Here is a 22111-nt window from a genome sequence, read left to right on the forward strand (position 1 = left end):
TTTTAGTGGTATTCTGAGAGTAGCCACTTTGTGCATATATTGCCAAATGTTAGGTCTGTCTCCAATCATCCCCCGCCCATACCATACCCCCAATGATTGGGGACTAGATGGGTTGTGTTGTTGTTGTAACGTCTCCTCACCGTCAGTTTTATATGCATCAAATATATTAATGGTAACAGATTGTGTTCGTATCGTGCTTGTCACTGCCTTAATGGGCACATGTACCCTATTGAGTTTTGTACAAGTCAACAAAATCTACCCTATTAAAGAAGGAAAATGAAAGATGGAAAACGGAGAAAAATGCAGTGGGCAATTTGGTAGTTTCAACAGAACTAAGAAATCCATTGCGTTGCCCTAAATGTGCCTCTTATATATTCCCAACTTCATCCGAAGGCGGCTACTACTCTCGGCTCTCGCACACCAGTCCTTGTTTGATAATGATGGACAGGTCGGTCAAAGAAGAAGATGAAGATGACAAAGACATGGAGATGTGCATGTCTTTTAAGCATCGGATCAGTGATTTACCAGACTGCGAGGTTTGATGAGAACTTTGCTCTTTGAAATGTCTTTTGGTTTTGTGCTTCACGATCTGAGTTATTCACCTTTATTTTTTGTATTGCTGCATTAGCTTTTGCTGACTCTTATTCTTTTACTGATTTGAGATGTATTTGATTTCTACGACTTAACTATTCCCTTGTGTGTGCATCTGGGGTCATATCTTTGGGTCCAATTCTGTGTCATCATTGTCTATATGCTTAGTTCAGAAGTGCATGCTTTTCTTGTTCTACCATCAACAGATTGGGCTATAATGGTGGTCCTTTGGGCGTGGGATTAAAACGTTATCAATGTCCTGAATACTTTTTTCTATATCTATGCATCTGCTCATCTTGAGAGGTGATAGTTTCCCTCAGTCTCTCGCTTCCCTACATATCATAGGCATTACTTACTATGCTTTTGATAAATTTGGCATCATCGTCCTACAGTTTCATTCACTTTTACCAGGTGAAGGCTTTTGTGGGGATTTGTTTACTGGGTACTTAAATATTGCCAGGACTTTTAAATGTGTGGTTGTAATGTTTTCCGAACTAATGGCTCCTAACCACTGAATAAGTTTGCAAGATATAGGGAGTCTCGAGCTTATGCTTGCTTTGTAATTTGTGGTTCGGGTTTTGATTGTCACGGGGTAACACGTTTCTTATATCCATTTTGCTTTGATGTATTGGATAGCTTCCATTTCTCTAATCTCTTCTTATTTAGTTCTCTTTTAACTTCTGCAATTACGTTAATGTCCAAATTTGGGATTTGGGAGTTGTAGATGCTTGCACATTCTTGAATTCTTAGCTGATCCAAGCATTAGTAGTGTTGTTGGTAGGCAATGACCTTGAAGTTACATAGTTGCTTCTTGTAGTTATGTATGTTTCTTTGGTGACAGGTAGTTTAAGGTTTAATTACACACCCTTTCTGTTTGTTGTGGCTTGGCTTGCATGGACTTGGACGTTGTTGGCAAGGGAGTGTGTCTTGTTGTCACGTTCCTTTAAGTTGGACATTCATCTTATCTCTAGGCTGCTCATATTGATTGACAAAAGCCACTAATGGGTTTTGGGATTTGCTTGTACATAGGACAACATAGAAGGTTGTATTCCTTGATGAACTTATGCAACTACTAATTGTTTTTCATTTCTGATAGCACTCAAGGGAGGATAATCAGACACCCGAGGAGGAGGGCATCATGCATGACGGTATCTTTGTGATGGTTCAGGTATGTGGTTTTGGCTATCTGCTTTGATGAAACCAAATGTTGAGATTCTTAAACCCTAGATTTAGTTAATCTAAGCCCTTTTTTTTATACTTGAGTGACAAAACCCCATTTATACTTACTATACTTGATTCTATGACTCTTTCTTTACACCTTCTCTATATGTGCGTTTGTGAGAACAACAAATTCATGACCTAGCTACAAATAATAGAAACTAGTAAATGTTGTTAACATAAAGATACGCACCAAAAGACCAATGAACTTCTTACGAATGGGGACCACCGTAATAATTGCACCCGTTAAAAGATCGTTTATATCCCATTGATGTTAAACTACTTTTAACGGTGCAATCAATAATGTGGTCCACATTGGTAAGAAGTTACCATGATAGCATGGGGTGAATCTTTATGTTGACAACAGTAACTACTTTCTATTATTCGTAACTAGGTCATGAAATAGCCGTAGACCGTCTACAAGTATGAGTACAAACACCCACATGTGTGCGCGCAATAAAAAAATACACATATATAGTTGTGTGATTCTTCCAATTAAATGTCGGATGAAGTTTTCTTTTCTTTTTTTTTCAACCTAGATAAATTCATATCTTAGTCCTGGACACTTTTATGGCACCCTTAAGAATGGTGTGATATTTCCATTTGTTACACCAATTGCAGGTAGGCTCCACCAAAAATATCTACCTGGTCGAAACCAATGAACCTCAAGATACCAGACGACTGTGTGGATTACATCCTCGAAAAGGATGAGGTAAATGAATTCATATTTCTAGACTATGGAACTATCTGCAAACTGATCGGAATTGATTGGCAAAACCCACTAGAAGATATGGGGATTCCTTTGATTGTCTATGTGATTGACAACATGTAAGCTTGCGGTCTGTGTGGTTGTACTTCCTTCGCTGCTGTTTTGTCCCCATATACCTTAGCTTTACCGGATTGTACTTTGTAGAGTGCTTTTTGTCCAGATCCTACCACTATTTGTTCATTGGTAAAACTCACAAAAATACTAATTGATCGCATTGCATGCGTGCATTCATGTGGTCAGTATTTTTGTTATATGAACCACTGCTTTTTTTCCTTTGGGTCTTTCCTCTTTCTCTATGTAATTGTGAAAACTTCTTCTGAGCATCTAAGAAGCGCGTACATCTCTAAGAAGATGCGTGTCCATGTTGCAGTTATGTCAGACATTGGCATGGATATCCACCTTTTGTCAACACATCTAAAAAGTGTCTAATTTGTTCCTGAATTTCCTGTTAATATTTTTGCTCCTGGACAATTTTGGGCACCTGGGAGAAGCAAGGGTCCATTTAGGCATCTCCATATACGTTATTAAGTCTGGGAAATTTGTAGGATTTGATGTAAAAGAAATACTAGTTGGATTAATGCCCATTAGTTCTTTGCGTTAAGACTTCCGGCATAAGATATAGGTTGCCTTCTTTATTCATCTTCCTTCTACATTATTAACTACTTTTGTTATGCTTCATCATCCTTGTGTATCTGAACTTGTTAATATGATGTGAATACACATGGTTTGATATCATTGTGGTTTCATATGTGGCTCTCACTGATGGTGTGCTGGGCCAGATAAGTCCGTGGCCCTGAGGTTGATGAAGGGGACCTTGAGGATTGGGAGGATGACGTGCGCAAAGATATGTCTTATGAGGAGTTGGTGGCCTTGGTGAGGATACTGGAAATGCGAAAATCGGATTGGGTGAGGAAACAATCTTGGCAGGAGTAGGGTGGCGTAGCTATCAACTGCTGAATTCAGGATATCCAGTGGAGGATATGTGTGTCATATGCCAGGAAACTATGCGGATGGCTAGGAACTCGGAAACCTCGATTGCGGGCATAAGTTTCATTTCAATTGCTCCTAGCAATGGCTCGTGCAGAAGAATGCTCGTCCCCTGTGCAAAAGGGCTGTGGTGGCTATCTCTCAAAATGCTCGTCCCCTGTGCAAAAGGGTTGTGGTGGCTATCTGAGAGATGAAGCATTATTCTCATGGCCTCCTTTTTCTCCCAAATAAAAGATGATATACTGATCCAGGAGTTTGAACTGTGAAGCCCTTCTTCTTTACTAGCCATGATGCCTTGTCGAAGAACAAACCCCATTTTTCCTTCCATGGTCCTCTTCTTGCAGCCGTTGTGAAGGATCCTCTCTTGGACCAGCAAAACGTAGAATCGGCTGGAAATGCCGAAAGCCTGGGGCGAAATACTCGTAGGGGACTAACTCCTACAACAGCGGAAAATACAATTGGTTTTTCAGACTCCGTCAATGCTCATAGCTCTCATAATGGTTTTTCAGGCTAACTTGGGCTCTGAAGGGCAAGTTGGAGGCAACTCTGACTATGGAGTTTGTAATCCAAGGGATTCACCACTTGGAGTTCTGAACTTCTGATGATAAGAGATGCAGGAAGTAACGACATCACACCTCGTTTTCTACGTGTCTCGCACCCTTTCGCGGGTGCTCAATGGAGAGAAATTTGGTGACCAAAGTTTACTTGTTCCTTTTCCTTTCTCGAAGTTTTGTTTGAATCAGTTGTTGCTATTTCTTTTACTAGTTTGTTGATTCTAGTTATAATATCAGATGTACTATCAGTTCAAAAAAATAAATAAATGCAGGGTCATTTATAAAAATTATCAAATTTCGCCGACCAAAAAATGAAAATTATTAAATGCCCATGACTTCTTTTCCGCCACATATTGATGCAGAGATTAAGATAAAGTATATACATCTCACTCTATTGTACTAGTGAAATAAGGACCTAAGGCACCATGTGCCGGGGTCTCTTGGGATCCCTATTTTCAGAAATCAGTGGAAACAAATTAAATGTGACCCTATCTTCAAATGTAATACATAACACGACTTTTGCAACATGTTGACACCCTACAATATACTATTTAAACGAGTCTTTACTTTCGTTGACTTCCCATCTTCACTGCCAGAAAACAAAGAACTACACAGAAGGTGCTTTCTTTTGTTTCCCGGCGAGGGAAACTGGCCCTACATTACTGTTTGAGATTAAGCAAATTCATCCATTTTGCACTCTTAATGTTGTTGCACTCTTCTTTCTTCATTGCTATTAACATCTCCTTACTGTCAGTTTTGTATGCACCCAATAAATTAATGGTAACGGATTGTGTTCATATCCTGTTTGTTACTGCCTTACTGGGCACATGTACCCTTTTGAGTTTTGTACGAGTCAACAAAATCTACCCCATTAAAGAAAGAAAATGAAAGATGGAAAAGGAAGAAAAATGCAATGGGCAATTTGGTAGTTTCAACAGAACTAAGGAAATCCATTGTGTTGCCCTAAATGTGCCTCACTGCCTCTTATTGTTAAAGCATCCAACTCCAAACCAATTGGCAAAGAGTGGAGAGGCCGCCCAGGCTTATATACTAGTTTTGGAGGAGATAATTAACCAATGTGGGACAAATCCCAACACTCCCCCGCACGTGCGACCCCCGATTCGCACGTGGAGAGGTCAACAAAGGATCCGAAACACACGGATCACAATGAAACAAAGTGCAACTATGGCACAGACAAAGGGGAAAAGCCTCCGAAAGCCTAGCTCTGATACCATGTTAAAGCATCCAACTCCAAACCAATTGGCAAAGAGTGGAGAGGCCACCCAGGCTTATATACTAGTTTTGGAGGAGACAATTAACCAATGTGGGACAAATCCCAACACTTATATATTCCCAATTTCATCCGAAGGCGGTTACTACTCTCGGCTCTCGCACACCAGTCCTTGTTTGATAATGATGGACAGTTCGGTCAAAGAAGAAGATGAAGATGACAAAGACATGGAGATGTGCATGTCTTCTGAGCATCGGGTCAGTGATTTACCAGACTGTGAGGTTTGATGAGAACTTTGCTCTTTGAAATGTCTTTTGGTTTTGTGCTTCACTATCTGAGTTATTCACCTTTATTTTTTGTGTTGCTGCATTAGCTTTTTCTGACTCTTATTCTTTTACTGATTTGAGATGTATTTGATTTCTACAACTTAACTATTCCCTTGTGTGTGCATCTAGGGTTATGTCTTTCAGTTCAATTCTGTGTCATCATTGTTTATATGCTTAGTTCAGAAGTGCATGCTTTTCTTGTTCTACCATCAACAGATTGGGCTATAATGGTGGTCCTTTGGGCATGGGATTAAAACGTTATCGGTGTCCTGAATACTTTTTTTTCTAGATCTATGCATCTGCTTATCTTGATTCTTGAGAGGTGATAGTTTCCCTCAGTCTCTCGCTTCCCAACATGTCATAGACATAACTTTGCTTTTGATAAATTTGGCACCATCATCTTTCTAGGCATTTGTGGGATTTGTTTACTGGGTACTTAAATAAGGCTTTCAGGACCACTGGCTCCTAACCGCTGAACAAGTTTGCCAGGTATAGGGAGTCTTGAGCTTATGATTGCTTTGTAGTTTTTTTTTTGGATCCGATTGCTTTGTAGTTTGTGGTTCGGGTTTTGACTGTCATGGGGTAACAGGTTTCTTATATCCATTTTGCTTTGATGCATTGCATAGCTTCCATTTCCCTAATCTCTTTTTTCACTTTCTCTTCTCATTTAGTTTTTTTTTTTTTTTAACTTCTGCAATTATGTTAATATCCAAATTTGGGATTCGGGAGTTGTAGATGCTTGCACATTCTTGAATTCTAAGCTGATCCAAGCATAGTGTTGTTGATAGGCAATGACCTTGAAATTACATTGTTGCTTCTTGTAGTTATGTATGTTTCTTTGGTGACAGGTAGTTTAAGGTTTAATTACAAACCCTTGCTGTTTGTTGTGGCTTGGCTTGCATGGACTTGGACGTTGTTGGCAAGGGAGTGTGTCTAGTTGTCATGTTCCTTTAAGTTGGACATTCATCTTATCTCTAGGCTGCTACAAATTGATTGACAAAACCCGCTACTGGGTTTTTTGGATTTTTCTTGTACATAGGACAACATAGAAGGTTGCAAACTGGTAGGAATTGATTGACAAACCCACTAGAAGATATGGCGATTCCTTTGATTGTGTATGTGACAACATGTAAGCTTGCGGTCTGTCTGGTTGTACTTCCTTTGCCTCCTGTTTCGTCCCCCAAAAACCTTAGCTTTAACCGATTGTACTTTATATAGTGCTTTTTTTTTTTTTTTTCCAGATCCTGCCCAAACGGCTCCATGGGGCCCACTATGGGGTCTCCACAAACGATCCAAGCCATTCATTAAATTTAAAATATTTTTTCAAGTGCCCTCATGTAAAACCAGCTCAATACGATACCTCAAAGAGCTCTCCAAAGTCCAATCATATAAGTTTTCATTCGGATTTTAGGATCTGTAAACTTAATGAACGGCTCGAATAGTTTGTGGGACCCTTAGTGGGCCCCACATTGTGATCTGGAGGAAAGCCTGACTATGGAGTTCATAGTTGACGTGCACGAATGCTGGCCCCGACACCTAAGTTACCAAAAATCATGCTCCTATGGGGCTTCAACATGAACTTGCAAAAAAATTTGGTCATTTTGAATCTTTCCTTTCAGTCTGCTTGATTCTGTCTTCTTCTCTTTATTTTTTACTACTTAACCTTTGTCCTGTTGGCAACAGGTCCTAAACTTAACAAAAGAGTTTAGTTCTACTTTGAACCGGGGACACAGAAACAATACCGGTCCATTAAAAAAGCATGGGCTCGGTATGAAGAAACAAACCAGCAAAACCCGGAGGTTATTGTAGAATAGACCACATGGGTTCGAAAAGACAAGCTCGCAAGACTTAGCATCTTCTGGCTATTGTATACAAATCTGAGAGGAGAAAGGCGCTAGAAGATGAAGGCTATACGATGCATGGGAGCTCTGGAGATCAGTGGAGCAGGCTGTGCAATAGCTGCCTGATCTTTTAAACTACCAAATCCGATGTATTACATTGCTTGAAATAGGTAATCGGTAATCCTGTAATCTGGTGCTGTTATGAAAAAAATTCTCTATTGGATGTTACTGACTCATTGTTGCTCCTCCACGATCCATTTGAATAATTCAATGTCTTATTCATCTCCTCTTTTCTCCATTTTTGTTGGCTATTTTGTGTGTATTAGTGGAAATTGATATGTTTGCTCGTGGACTTCTGATCCTAATTGCCATGACATCAACTTAGTTGGCTCTGTTTATCAGGTGAGAGATTGTTCTGACTGTTGACGAAGACTGAATTATTGAGATCAGCAGGATAAATGCTTTCTTCACTAATTATTAGCTCATAATTCGCAACAGAATGTTAGAACGAATGTTAGCATCGCAGGGTTAACTTGGAGCCCATATTTTCTCAAGATTTATGTGTTACATTTCTTGATCCTTACATGGTGAGCAAGATACAATGATACATTTGCACAGACTTCACTCCACAATATGGGTTCGTTACGTTTGTGTATGTATACATGCATACAGACATTCATACAAACATATAGTTTTCAATGGGTTAAATCTTCGTTTTGTAACATGTGTTCCCATTTGAATCCATTACAATTGCATTCCGGACATATGTTATCCAAACAAGAAAGACAGAACAAAGACCAGATTTACCAAATCTACCAAAATTTGAATTAGGAAGTTGTGAGCCATAAGCTCTGATGAGATACAGCCATTACCACATGTTCTGAAAAATCTGTCCCTGTATTCTCTCATGGTAATGAATGTCTAGAACTATTAGCATGGGTTTCACCCAATGCTCCACATAGGATAGTCTTTGCTCCATGAATCCTAGGGTTGCAATTCAATCCACCTCTAGGGATCGCATAGCACTCTGGTTCAGGCCTCTGCCTTTGCTTCCTTGGAAAACAATTGTCGGAGAAATCACATTTGTAAAGGACGAACACTTCCGCTGGTACTGGCCACAGGTCATGTACACCTCCACCTATTGTTCACTCCTCGCTCGAATCTGACTCCAGTGTCATTGGTCTCGACAGAGTACCTCCAGCTGTCGTAGTACAAGTACTCACCGCCGTGGCCCTAGAACCGTATGATGGAGTACGGGTCGGGTTGGGAAATTCAAAGGTTTTTTTTTGCCTGGTTTGAATGATTGGTCACAAGATGGATTGGTTACGAGGCTTAGGATGAGTAGAACGACTATGTATCGGCCAGTGGCTAGGGGTGCAAACGAGCGGAGACAAGCTTTCTAGTGTTAGAGCTCGGCTCGGTTGTAAAGGGGCCGAACTCGGTTAAATACTTAACGAGCCTCTTTAAACAAGTTGAGCCTATTCAAACAAGTTGAGCTTTTGCGTGCCGAGATGAGCTTTTGAGTGTTGAGCTCAGCTCGTTTACTAAACGAGTCTAAAACTCGAGCTCAGCTCGATTATTAAATAAGCCAACCCAAGCCTTAATGAACCGAACCATGAGCTTCTTGAGCAAAAACGAGCTTAAACCTCGAGCCCAACTCTATCATTGAACAAGCCGACCTGAGCCTTAACGAACCGAGCTACAAGTTACTTGAGCAAGTTGGTTCGTTTGCAGCCCTACGAATGGCCATTGGCGGAAAACAAAGGAAAGCACTCTCCCTCTAAATTCTAATTACTGGATTTCTGGTGGTTGAGACGGGGAATAGTATGTGTGCGCACTTCAATTTGAAGAGGTAGTTATTGACTGTGGGTGGTTAAGGATAAAGTATTTTACTTTCTGTCCTTGGGTTTGAGAAAGCACAAACAGTTCAATTTATGGTAATTTGGAATGATGAAAAGTTGACACAATGACAAAAGCATGAGACACTAAATTGGTGTTCTCCTTTTATATTAGAACATATCAGACACTATGATTCTAAAGCAAAACCACGGAGGAAAATACAAGATAGATCTGATTGCCCACTCATAACTGCAGATCTGCATGCCTTTCGCAGCGCAATGCTACGCCACTTGTGGTTGCTTGGATGCCAGTTGTGCAGTTGACTGCTGAAATTGTTCCAGTTTCTGCAGCGCTTCGTTTGGAAATTTGTTGGCTTCAAGAGTCCTTGAACCAGAATGCTCCTCTGTTAGGTGCAACATATATCCGACTTCTGCATTTCTTATTGGACTTCTCTAGGACCATAGTGCTTGCTTTACTGCTATAGTGCTATTTGTTGGGCCTTGGCTGGTTCTGAATCCTGATGCCTTTGTTCCACATTTATTATTGGCTACTTGGAGCTCCTATGGGAGGTGAGTTAAGCACTTAGATACATGCTGATCAGTGATTTTTAGTATTATTGTCTTCCACTCAGAAGTAATACATGGATGGGCATTTGAGATCATCCTCCCCAGGATCCTTTGGCAAAGTATTTAAAAATTTGTCTTGTTTGCCTGCTCTGTGTTTACAAATTGTCTGCAAGGGAGTCCTGGTAGTCATAAGGGAAAAAGAAACTAGTAATGCAAAACGTTTTATAAGGACAATTTTTCCTTTGCTTTATTTCATCCCACATATCTTTCTAGGTAACAGTAACTCTAATGTAGTTTAGGTTTATTTATTCTTGTTTTCCCAATATGAACAGGCGGTCTTAAAAACATAAATTATTTTTCTGGTCTTAAATGTGGAGCCTGCAGTAATTTTTTTTCTCTATTTTAAATCCTCGACTGTATCAGTTGCAGCCACAATGGCAACTTAAAGATATGAATTGAGTGCCATTTGATGAGTAACTGAGAACAAAGGAGAGGGATATGGAAAGAATGAAGTAATGAAAGAGGAAGTCATTCCTGTTTTAGTCCTAGTAACCATGATGGTTCGATTTTAAGTCAATCTAAATACCATTATGTAATGGTTCAATAAATTATTATTGCCTGCTTTATTCTGATTCAACTGTTTCTTTAAGTGGCTTTTTTGGTTCTCAGGAGGGACCGTAGTAGGAGGGACGGTAGGATATTCTCCGGGTACTAATACATTCAGTACGTAATAGGATGCACATCTGATTTTTCATTGGCCTATTGATGATGGAAAAGTTATTCTGCATTTCCAAATCTTAGGAAAATGTTCCCGTTGGCCAACTGAATTTGTTGGGGACTACGATCGTGTTTATGATACTCTTGTAGGTGTCCATCTAGTATTTTGGAGTTTAAACATAAAGTAATACTAATGCAACATGACACAGGTTTTTGACGATTCTGTATGTTATTTGATGAGGTTAAATAGGATAACTAACGGACTAGATAAATGCAAAATTAGTCACATGGAGCTGATAATTTTATTTTAGACAATTATGTTAACTTTAGTAATTTTATTTTTTATTGCTATTAACATCTCCTTACTGTCAGTTTTATATGCACCAAATATATTAATGGACGGATTGTGTTCGTATTGTGTTTGTTACTGCCTTACCGGGCACATGTACCCTTTTGAGCTTTGTACGAGTCAACAAAATCTACCCCATTAAAGAAGGAAAATGAAAGATGAAAACAGAGAAAAATGCAATGGGCAATTTGGTAGTTTCAACAGAACTAAGGAAATCCACACGTTGCCCTAAATGTGCCTCTTATATATTCCCAACTTCATCTGAAGGCGGCAACTACTCTTGGCTCTCGCACAAGCGTTGCCCTAAATGTGCCTCTTATATATTCCCAACTTCATCCGAAGGCGGCTACTACTCTCGGCTCTCGCACACCAGTCCTTGTTTGATAACGATGGACAGTTCGGTCAAAGAAGAAGATGAAGATGACAAAGACATGGAGATGTGCATGTCTTTTGAGCATCAGATCAGTGATTTACCAGACTGCGAGGTTTGATGAGAACTTTGCTCTTTGAAATGTCTTTTGGTTTTGTGCTTCACGATCTGAGTTATTCACCTTTATTTTTTGTATTGCTGCATTAGCTTTTTCTGACTCTTATTCTTTTACCGATTTGAGATGTATTTGATTTCTACGACTTAACTATTCCCTTGTGTGTGCATCTGGGGTTATATCTTTGGGTCCAATTCTGTGTCATCATTGTCTAAATGCTTAGTTCAGAAGCGCATGCTTTTCTTGTTCTACCATCAACAGATTGGGGTATAATGGTGGTCCTTTGGGTGTGGGATTAAAACGTTATCGATGTCCTGAATGCTTTTTTTCTAGATCTATGCATGTGCTCATCTTGACTCTTGAGAGGTGATAGTTTCCCTCAGTCCCTCGCTTCCCAACATGTCAAAGACATTACTTACTATGCTTTTGATAAATTTGGCATCATCGTCCTACAGTTTCATTCACTTGTACCAGGTGAACACTTTCTAGGCTTTTGTGGGGATTTGTTTACCGGGTACTTAAATATTGCCAGGACTTTTAAATGTGTGGTTGTAAGGTTTTCCGGACCAATGGCTCCTAACCATTGAATAAGTTCGCAAGATATAGGGAGTCTTGAGCTTATGATTGCTTTGTAGTTTGTGGTTCGGGTTTTGACTGTCACAGGGTAACAGGTTTCTTATATCCATTTTGCTTTGATGTATTGGATAGCTTCCATTTCCCTAATCTCTTCTCATTTAGTTCTCTTTTATCTTCTGCAATTACGTTAATGTCCAAATTTGGGATTTGGGAGTTGTAGATGCTTGCACATTCTTGAATTCTTAGCTGATCCAAGCATTAGTAGTGTTGTTGGTAGGCAATGACCTTGAAGTTAAATGGTTGCTTCTTGTAGTTATGTATGTTTCTTTGGTGACAGGTAGTTTAAGGTTTAATTACAAACCCTTGCTGTTTGTTGTGGCTTGGCTTGCATGGACTTGGACGTTGTTGGCAAGGGAGTGTGTCTAGTTGTCACGTTCTTTTAAGTTGGACATTCATCTTATCTCTAGGCTGCTCAAATTGATTGACAAAAGCCACCACTGGGTTTTTGGGATTTGCTTATACATAGGACAACATAGAAGGTTGTATTCCTTGATGAACTTATGCAACTACTAATTGTTTTTCATTTCTGATAGCACTCAAGGGAGGATAATCGGACACCCGAGGAGGAGGTCGTCATGAATGACGGTATCTTTGTGATGGTTCAGGTATGTGGTTTTGGCTATCTGCTTCATCCATGAAACCAAATGTTGAGATTCTTAAACCCTAGATCTAGTTGATCTAAGCCCCTTTTTTTTTGTTTTTATACTTGAGTGACGAAACCCCATTTATACTTACTATACTTGATTCTATGACTCTTTCTTTACACCTTCTCTATATGTGCGTTTGTGAGAACAACAAATTCATGACCTAGCTACGAATAATAGAAACTATTAAATGTTGTTAACCTAAAGATACACACCAAACGACCATAGTACATTAACGAACTTCTTACCAATGGGGACCACCGTATTAATTGCACCCGTTAAAAGACCATTTACATCCCGTTGATGTTAAACTACTTTTAACGGATGCAGTTAATAATGTGGTCCACATTGTAAAGAAGTTACCATGATAGCATGGGGCGTATCTTTATGTTGACAACAATAACTACTTCCTATTATTCGTAACTAGGTCATGAAATAGTCGTAGACCGTCTACAAATATGAGTACAAACACCCACATGTGTGTGCAGAAAATAAAAAATACACAGATATAGTTGTGTGATTCTTCCTATTAAATGTTGGATGAAGTTTTCTTTTCTTTTTTTTTCGACCTAGATAAATTTATATCTTAGTCCTGGACATTTCTATGGCACCTTTAAGAATGGTGTGATATTTCCATTTGTTACACCAATTGCAGGTAGGCTCCACCAAAAATATCTACTTGGTCGAAACCAATAAACCTCAAGATACCAGACGACTGTGCGGAATATATCCTCGAAAAGGATGAGGTAAATGAATTCATATTTCTAGACTATGGAACTATCTGAAACTGGTAGGAATTGACTGGCAAAACCCACTAGAAGATATGGGGATTCCTTTGATTGTCTCTGTGACAACATGTAAGCTTGCGGTCTGTGTGGTTGTACTTCCTTCACTGCTGTTTCGTCCCCCTAAACCTTAGCTTTACCGAGTTGTACTTTATAGAGTGCTTTTTGTCCAGATCCTACCACTATTTTGTTGATTGGTAAAACTCAAAAAAATATTAACTGATTGCATTGCATGTGTGCACTCATGTGGTCAGTATTTTTGTTATATGTACCACTGTTTTTTTTTCCTTTGGCTCTTTCCTCTTGGTCATTGTAATTGTGAACTTTTTCTTAGCATCTAAGAAGCTCGGACATCTCTAAGAAGATGCGTGTCCATGTCGCAGTTATGTCAGACATCGGCATGGACATCCACGTTTTGTTAACACATCTAAAAAGAGTCTAATTTCCTGAACTTCCTGTTAGTATTCGAACAATTTTGGGCACCTGGGAGAAACAAGGGTCCATTTAGGCATCTCCATATACATTATTAAGTTTGGAAAATAAGTAGGATTTGATGTAAAACAAATACTAGTTGGATTAATGCCTGTTAGTCCTTCGCATTAAGACTTCGGCCGGCATAAGATTTAGGTTTCCTTTATTTTTTCATCTTCCATATACATTATTAACGACTACTTTTGTTATGCTTCATCATATCCTTGTGTATCTGAATTTCTTAATATGATATGAATACACATGGTTGATATCATTGTGGTTTCATATGTGGCTCCCACTGATGGTGTGGCAGGAGTAGGGCGGCATAGCTATCAACTGCTGAATTCAGGATATCCAGTGGAAGAAATGTGTGTTATATGCCAGGAAAACTATGCAGACGGCGAGGAACTTGGAAAGCTCGACTGTGGGCATGAGTTTCATTTTAGTTGCATCAAGAAATGGCTCGTGCAGAAGAATGCTCGTCTCCTGTGCAAAAGGGCTGTGGTGGCTATCTGAGAGATGAAACATTATTTTCCTGGCCTCCTTTTCTCCCAAATAAAAGATGATACACTGATCCAGGAGTTTGAACTGTGAAGCACTTCTTGTGTCAACTTCATAAGGAAAGTTTACTAGCCGTGATGCCTCGTTGAAGAACAAACTCCATTTTTCCTTCCATGGTCCTCTTCTTGCAGCAGTTTTGCCGGCTCAAGGATCCTCAGTTGGACCAGCTAAACGTAGAATCGGTTGGAAATGCTGAAAGCCTGGGGCGAAATACCCATAGGGGACTAACTCCTACAACCGCGGAAAATACAATTGGTTTTACAGATTCCGTCACTGTTCATAGCCCTCAGAATGGATTTCCGGGCTAACTTGGGCTCTGAAGGGCAAGTTGGAGAAGCAAGCCTGACCATGGAGTTCATAGTCCAAGGGATTCACGACTTGGAGTTCTGGTGATTAGAGATGCAGGAAGTAACGCCGTCGCACCTCCTTTTCTACCTGTCTCGCACGTGGGTGGTCAATGGTGAGAAATTTTGGTGACCAAAGTTTACTCCCTGTTCTGTTAATATGTACTTATTTTTTGAATTAAAGGTGATGTATTGTGAGAGAATGACCTGTCTCGTAAAGCGGAAAGAAGTACTTAAAAATAAGAACCTTAACGGAACGGCACCGTTCCGTTTTCCTTTCTCGAAGTTTTGTATGAATCACGTTGTTAGCTATTTCTCTTACTAGTTTGTTGATTCTTCTTATTATTTGTGATGTAAGTTTCAGTTAGAAAACGAATAAATGCAGGGTCATTTTTGAAAAATTATTAAAATGTTGCCGATAAAAAAAGAAAATTATTGAACACCCATGATCTCTTTTCCGCCACATATGATACATAGATTAAGATAAGGTATGTAGATCTCACTCAATTGTAGTGAAATAAGGAGCTGAGGCACTATATGTTGGTGTCTTTTGGGATCCCTATTTTCAAAAATCAGTGGAAACAATTTAAACAAATTAAATGTTAATTCTTTTGGGATCCCATTTTCAAAAATCAGTGGAAACAATTTAAACAAATTAAATGTGACCCTACCCTAAAATATAATTCGTAACATGACTTTCATGACATGTTGATACCCTACAATATACGGAGTACTATTTAAACGAGTTTTTACTATGGAAGGTGCTTTCCTTTGTTTTTTGGTGAGTGAAACTAGTCCTATATTAATGTCGTTGGGCCAAAGACCTCTTGGCAAGTATAATGAGCATTGTTACGGACACAAATGGGTTCAGCATCGTCTCGAGCACGTAAGACTGTCCCCGATGCACGTAAAATTTACACACACTGAACAATTTCACGCATATCAGTGTGCTAAAGCTACGGCGGAACATTTATGTCCATTTATTTAATTATGTTCCAAGCATTTTCGAATACAATACCATGCTTACTTCTCGTGTGGGTGCCACAATGAGTAGGGAGTTTTTTTTATCAACAAAAAAATTTATTAATTACCGAATTCAAAAATTAGAGAGATTAAAAGGATAAAAGCACAAGAAAATTAAATTAATCTCTATAGTTATCCGAGACCCAAGCGCTGATCAAAGACCAACAAAATCCTAAACACCCTCAAACCCGAAATGTCGTCGGCCCTCCCGATTTGTCACCACACCTGACTGGGTACTCTTACCTACTCGCGAGTAGTGCCCATAGAATAAGCCAAATCACAGGTTGTCGTGATTGCAAAGTGGAATAATTATCATTGGCCATTTGTACTACCAGGCCATGTGAAGGTGCCTGTTGGATATGGATAGTTTGCGTGCTTTTGACTAGTGACCCCAATATTGAATATGGTAGTGTTTCTGTTTCGAAAGTATATTTGTAAACTTTTTCTAAGCTTACTCTATGGCACTTTACAGGCACATGATTTGACAGATAAAATCCAAAGCATATGGTAAGCAATATTCTTTCACTATGTGTACTTGGAATCTAGGTAAGTAGACAAGCCCGTCCTCGAGATTTTCAGGGTTCTGAGTGGAGTTTTTGAAAACGGAGCCTCTCATGTTTTCTATATTAATTAGATGTTCGATATGGAAAACAAGAGAGTCTTGTTTAGTGGCACACCCTAATTGTACTACCATTTCAAAACTTTAAGTCGTGAGTTCAAGCTAAAAACTGAAGGGGCCAAGAGTCGAACTCGGGATGCAGTGCTTATATCACACGTGCCTCACCGCCATGCCACATTCACATTGATGTAAAATATATTTAATATATTCCACTATTTGGATGCTCAAAACTGGAGGTCCTAAGCGGTAGCCTGATGAAATATGCCTAGGGCCGGGCTTGTAAGGAGACCAAAGACCGAAGTGTAAAACGACAATACCAGAAAAGTAGATAAACATAGACAAACAATTGCTCATTTCTCACTCTGTACAGTTTCAATCCAATAGAACAGTTATCTACTAGTACAACTCTACAAGCAAATTCCACCCACAACCAAACTGACCAAAAATCCAAAACCAGCAACAAAAACATTGGGACAGAAGGACAAAAGAATCAAAGATAATCAGTTGAGATTAAAATTCACAGGCCAACTCAAAGATCACACTCTCATTCGGAAAAAAATAATCGAACCAAAGTATATTTTCGAGCGCGAGAAAAATCAGGGTTGGAAAAGCAAAGGATGGGAATGTGTTCTATGCTCAAACCAATAATTGGTTATCACTGCACATGAAGAGAAAATTTGGCAAAGGAAATTCTTTTCAAAAAAATAACGGATCAAGTGCTAGAGGAATTCTTGTTCATCATGCCAGAATTCCTTTCTAAGCTTACGCGAGAAAAGCTGACAAGAATCCATGCTAAGATCAATGGCAGCCGAAAGAGCAACGAACAGGGCAGCATCCGGCATGCAAGTCACGTGCTGCTCCCCGACTTGAACCATTGGTTTGCTCACCTTTCCTTCCCCTTCCACAGTCGAATTCATGACAAACCCTCGAACGAGTGACAGAGAACCCAACGCGGAGTCTTTCAATCTACTGTCAATGCAAAATTGACCGCCGCTTTTAACGCTCATCGTGCCTTCAGCGATGGGGATTCCACTAGTGAGGCCAGTCCCGGCGTCCGTAACAAGCTCGAATTTATAACCTAGGCCGTCGACGGGTCCTCTCTCCCTCCAGGCCTCGAGGCGGCCCCACACCTTCCAACTGCTGAAACAGAAACCATGGGGGCGGAGGATGACCCACGCACCGGGGTTTGACCGGGAAACACGGTCAGAGCCTGGCGATGGCGACGGGACAAAGGGAGTGATCATCGAGGCAGCTGCAACCGGGGAGCCGGAGAGGTCGTGGATCGTGATCATCCATCCCTTTCGTTCCTTTCCGGGTTTTCCCCGCTCGCCTGAAAAGGTTCTCAGCCATCCTCTAGTGTTGTTGGTAGTATAATCTGATGGGAGAGATCTGGTTTTGACAAAAAAAAAAAAGGAAAGAGAGAGACAGGCAAATGTAAATTAAAAAGAAAAAAATCAAGAACACAACAAAATGTATTACCTAAATAAAATATATAGCTTAGTTATGAAAACAGCAAAAGGTCAAACAAGAATATCAGCAAATAATGCAAAGCACATTATCATCACAACTAGATAAGTGCACATGGTGGGAACTCACATGGTGGTTGAGAAAGACACAGCTTGTGGGGGAATTAGATATTCATCTCATCTATTTGACCCAAACAGGGAATGCAGATTTGGAAGCCTTCATGATTAAGACAAGTTTCTAGAGACTAATAAAGAACTTTGTTAGTTGTAAGCTGGAAGCCATTTGCTGAAAACAAATTCGAAGGTGGTCATCAGCATCATTGATGTACGCTCTGGTATACAAGTTGAGATTCCCTACTTTGGTTTTCCAAAACTCCAAAAAACAAAGAATTTCGCCTCGCGTGACTATCACAAAAAACAGAATTCACACGGTGAAAATTTCAGTAGACTATGAGTGAGATGTGAACATTCGAATATCTACCGTCTTTTGTCACCATTGTCACATCGGAGAAATACAGCATAACAAGGAAAGTCCTTCAACGAATTCGTAAATTGTGAAACCAAATCTCTCAAAGCGTGCGTATACATTAGGTGCATTGGCTGAATTTCATGTTTTTCAATCACAACAAATGCTTCCTGTAACCATAAATCACAACTTCCAACACTTAACAGCTTTTACACCGATCTTTTAACCAAAAATACTGCTCTAGATTTGACCCTGAATTTTACCCTTGATGGGGAATTGTGACAAAGGAGAAGTTTAAACTAGGCAAAGTTCAAACTGACATGATCAATTTGGAAATAGTTATTGTAGAAAGCGTAATCTTTAGGCGTGTGTTTTGGCTTTTTGCAGCTACCAAACGGCAGTGACACACTGTCTAGCAATACTTGATGGCTTCGATAGCAGAGGATTAAGAGTTTGATCATTATCACATGGAAAAGCAATCAATACAAAAAGAAACAAAGAAAGGGCAATGAAATATCAATTCCGAAGCCAAGTGGTGAAATGGAGCTAGTCATGTGGGGTTTTCCTGTGATGGGTCTATATTCCATATTCCTATCTCTTTCATTTGGCAGGTCTAAATATCTACGATTTACCCTGTGTTCCGAACTCTCAAAGAAAATGAGAGGGAAATGGGAGGAAAAGTTTACTGTTCACGAAAACTGAATTTGCTATTTTCTCCCCTCTTTCTCTCCAAACCAACAATGGAAGAGAACTTCTTCTAATTTTCCTTTCTTTTCCTTGAGTTCCAAAGAATCCAAACAAACCCAAATGATGTTGATTGTTTACAGACAAGAAACATGTAACTAACAAAGAAAGGAATACAAACAGATGAAAAGGTAAACTGAAAGTGGTTAACTTGGGAGAAATTATTGCTTGGGAGGTGGGAGTACTGGATTATGTCTTGCCCAACTTGACATATGAAGTTAAAGACCAGCCCAAAATTAATTGACAACATCATTTATAGTAGGACCAAAAAAAGAAGACAAAAGCACATGGGTATCGGGCACTTTATACCAGGGACCACCAACACAAAGGCCCCAGCCAGATTAACACACAACCAGTAGGAGAAGGGGGGGAAAATTGGTCCAAATCGCAGTTAGAGGAGTCTTTTTTCCATAAGATTTGCTTTAGATTTCTTTACTCTTAGATGGTTCTAGGCTAGACTGACGTTAAATCAAAACAAATCCACTGTCTTTTCTTGAACAGGCAATGCGTCGAGTGGATCTTCCGTGCATAATATCGAACATTATCCAAAAAATTATTCAGTCTTCCCGGGGTATTACCTAAGTCACATAATGTGAATGCGTGAGTGGGAGCACGAGAGGGTCTTTCGAATGAATCTCAAACTACTAAATTCACAATGCTGAGGATTGAGAATGCTACAAGTGCAAAGTGAGGATTGAGACTTGGAGCGGAGGGTCTTATCAAAGACTATGTGACTAATCTCTCTCACTGATAATGGGTGGCCTCACACCTCCAAATGGATCAAGGGTCGAGCAACGATCTAGTAACACTGAATAATCCCTCGTCAAAAACAATTAAACCAATTCGGGAAAAAAAAAATCTAAAAAGCTCCAACAAACAAAGCTAACCAAGAAATCTCGACGAGAATTTTTTATTTTATTTTTGAAAAAGGAAGTGGATTATCAATAGACTTGCACAAATATACAACATCCAGGCTACATTAGAATTTAGGCGGTGTTTGGCGTGTCTATAAAAATTTTGCTAATATAACCCAAAATCCTCCCTAAAGTACCTCAAAAGGTAAAAACCATTTTTCTTAGCTCTGTCTTTTTTCCGTCAAAGAGCAATATTATGGCCCATTCCGCTAAGAAAAATAAGACTAATTTTTTGAATTAAATATAATACATTGTAATAAAATAACTTTTCCCGTCAAACAGAGAATAAATACTTAAGAAATAAAAACGGAACAAGACCTATGTATAATACTCCTTCCGTTCCATTTTCATTGTTCATTTTTTAATTGCATGTCATTTTTTAATTATTTATATCTTTCGATCTATAATGTTTTTTATAATTTTGAAAACTTTATATTATAGAACTAATCAAGATCTAACAAATAAAATCCATATTGCATATTTTTCAAGATCTACATTAAAAGATATAGGCAAAAGACATAAAAAAGACAAACAGAATAACGAACAATAAAAATGGGACGGAGGGAGTAACCGAATCACTTCTTCAAAGTTACTAAAGTAGTAAACTACTCCTATTTACTTGCTCTCGCCAGTGAACGGTGGAATTAATCCCAAAATTTGTCAATGTGTGCGCAAACTAGTTCGCCAGTAAGAGTAATAGTAAATGAATGTAGCTAAAATGCGCCGGGAGGCAAGGAAAAACTCACCGCGATCTCTCGTTCCTGTTGGCGCTAAACTTGCAGCTGAAAACCGGTTGCCTTATATTCCCCTGAATCTGAAAAACCACCGGGCTGCACTCCGGCTCGCCCCCGAACTGGAACACGAACCGGGGATCCGGTTCGGTCCGAACCGTCAAGTGAAACCTCGCCGCCGGGCTCTCCGGCTCCCTCCCCAGCTTCACCCACCCGTTCTGAAAAACCGCCGCCCTCGCCTCCGCCCCGCCCAGCCCCACGCTGATGTGGATTTTTCCCAACAGCTTCCCGCACGTGATCCCGCACGTGCGGCCCATGCGGCCGGAGTACACCGACACGCGGAGGGTCACGCATTTGCCGGAGAGGCGGCGGAGGGCGGCGGGGTCGAGGTGGAACTCGGCGGAGGCGGCGGAGGAGTCCGGCGGGGAGGTGTCGGTCACGGCGGCGGCGCAGATGGGAAGGAGGGCGGTCTGGGAAGGGAAGCTCTTCAGCTTGATGGTGCAGTAACACGGCGTCGTCGACGGGTAGACTCCCGAACCGGCCCGTTTGGTGGCTTGTGGTAGTTTCAGGGCTAGTGACTCGATTATCAGGCGCACAAATGGGCACGGATCCATTTCCTCCTCCGCCGTCGTCCTCCTCCTCTGGTGTTTCTCTCTCTGTTTTTGTACTTTGTATCTATAGGTTTCTTACTATGGAGTGGATGAGAGAGAGAGAGGATTGGGTTTAGTTTAAGAATGGTGGCTTCGGAAACAACTGTGTACTTATTTTCATCGACTAGACAGATGAATGTCGGCTCAAAGGCCCGAAAGCTACTATTTTAACATGTTCTGCTTTCTCGCTGGCTCTCTCTCTCTCTCTCTCTCTCTCTCTCTCTCTCTCTTGTTTCCATATCATGTGACGTGAAGATACCATTTCTTCATACGGCCTGTTTGGTGTCTCCTAGAAAATGGTTGGTTTTTTTTTTTTTTTTCTGTTCAAAAAATTACTACTAACAGTTTTGAGAAAACAAAATTGTAAAACTCACTCGAAACATTTATCAAAAAAAAACCTAAATTACTAAAAACGTGATTACGAAGTGAATACTGTAGTAAACGGGACCTGGGCAAAGATGGGACCAGGGTCTAGTGACAGTGACTATCACGACAAAATTTTTAGAAAATACTATTATTATATTTAAAAAAAATTATGCCAAACTTATATAGTCTCGCCACCATTAGATTTTTTTTAGTATACA

At 39.9% G+C, this 22111-nt stretch overlaps 2 protein-coding genes across 12 annotated transcripts; one reads left to right on the forward strand and one right to left on the reverse strand.

Moving 5' to 3' along the window:
• Positions 1-132: 132 nt before the first annotated feature.
• On the forward strand, positions 133-15195 carry LOC131325934 (uncharacterized). Of its 11 annotated transcripts, none has more exons than XR_009199879.1 (4): positions 133-536; positions 1433-1759; positions 2431-2521; positions 3358-5101. XR_009199879.1 is itself a non-coding variant. In XM_058358439.1 (4 exons), exons 1-3 carry the CDS (start codon positions 438-440, stop codon positions 13496-13498), a joined length of 261 nt encoding a protein of 86 aa, XP_058214422.1. In that variant the 5' UTR covers positions 133-437; the 3' UTR covers position 13499; positions 14323-15195. The 11 variants fall into 11 exon arrangements, 5 of the variants coding, with proteins under 5 accessions (XP_058214422.1, XP_058214421.1, XP_058214418.1 ...); XR_009199877.1 differs by having other exon boundaries at positions 1688-1759; XM_058358439.1 differs by lacking the exons at positions 2431-2521; positions 3358-5101 and adding exons at positions 13409-13499; positions 14323-15195 and having other exon boundaries at positions 1688-1759.
• Positions 15196-16891: 1696 nt separating this feature from the next.
• Positions 16892-21618, reverse strand: LOC131325935 (uncharacterized). Its single transcript, XM_058358441.1, has 2 exons — positions 20893-21618; positions 16892-17945 (listed from the first exon to the last, which is right to left on the reverse strand). Exons 1-2 carry the CDS (start codon positions 21489-21491, stop codon positions 17276-17278), a joined length of 1269 nt encoding a protein of 422 aa, XP_058214424.1. The 5' UTR covers positions 21492-21618; the 3' UTR covers positions 16892-17275.
• Between the last annotated feature and the right edge of the window lie 493 nt (positions 21619-22111).

This window comes from Rhododendron vialii, chromosome 5a (assembly GCF_030253575.1).
Source record: "Rhododendron vialii isolate Sample 1 chromosome 5a, ASM3025357v1".
Lineage (NCBI taxonomy): Eukaryota > Viridiplantae > Streptophyta > Magnoliopsida > Ericales > Ericaceae > Rhododendron > Rhododendron vialii.

Excerpts from the sequence above, each read along its gene's own strand:
- LOC131325934 (XM_058358435.1), top strand. The coding sequence starts at position 11,147 with ATGAAAACAGAGAAAAATGCAATGGGCAATTTGGTAGTTTCAACAGAA. Across the intron at positions 11,474-12,642 it reads GTGATTTACCAGACTGCGAG|CACTCAAGGGAGGATAATCG; the intron begins GTTTGATGAGAA and ends CATTTCTGATAG. Across the intron at positions 12,715-13,408 it reads GTATCTTTGTGATGGTTCAG|GTAGGCTCCACCAAAAATAT; the intron begins GTATGTGGTTTT and ends CACCAATTGCAG.
- LOC131325935 (XM_058358441.1), bottom strand. The coding sequence starts at position 21,491 with ATGGATCCGTGCCCATTTGTGCGCCTGATAATCGAGTCACTAGCCCTG. Across the intron at positions 17,946-20,892 it reads AACAGGAACGAGAGATCGCG|ATCTCTCCCATCAGATTATA; the intron begins GTGAGTTTTTCC and ends TGTCAAAACCAG.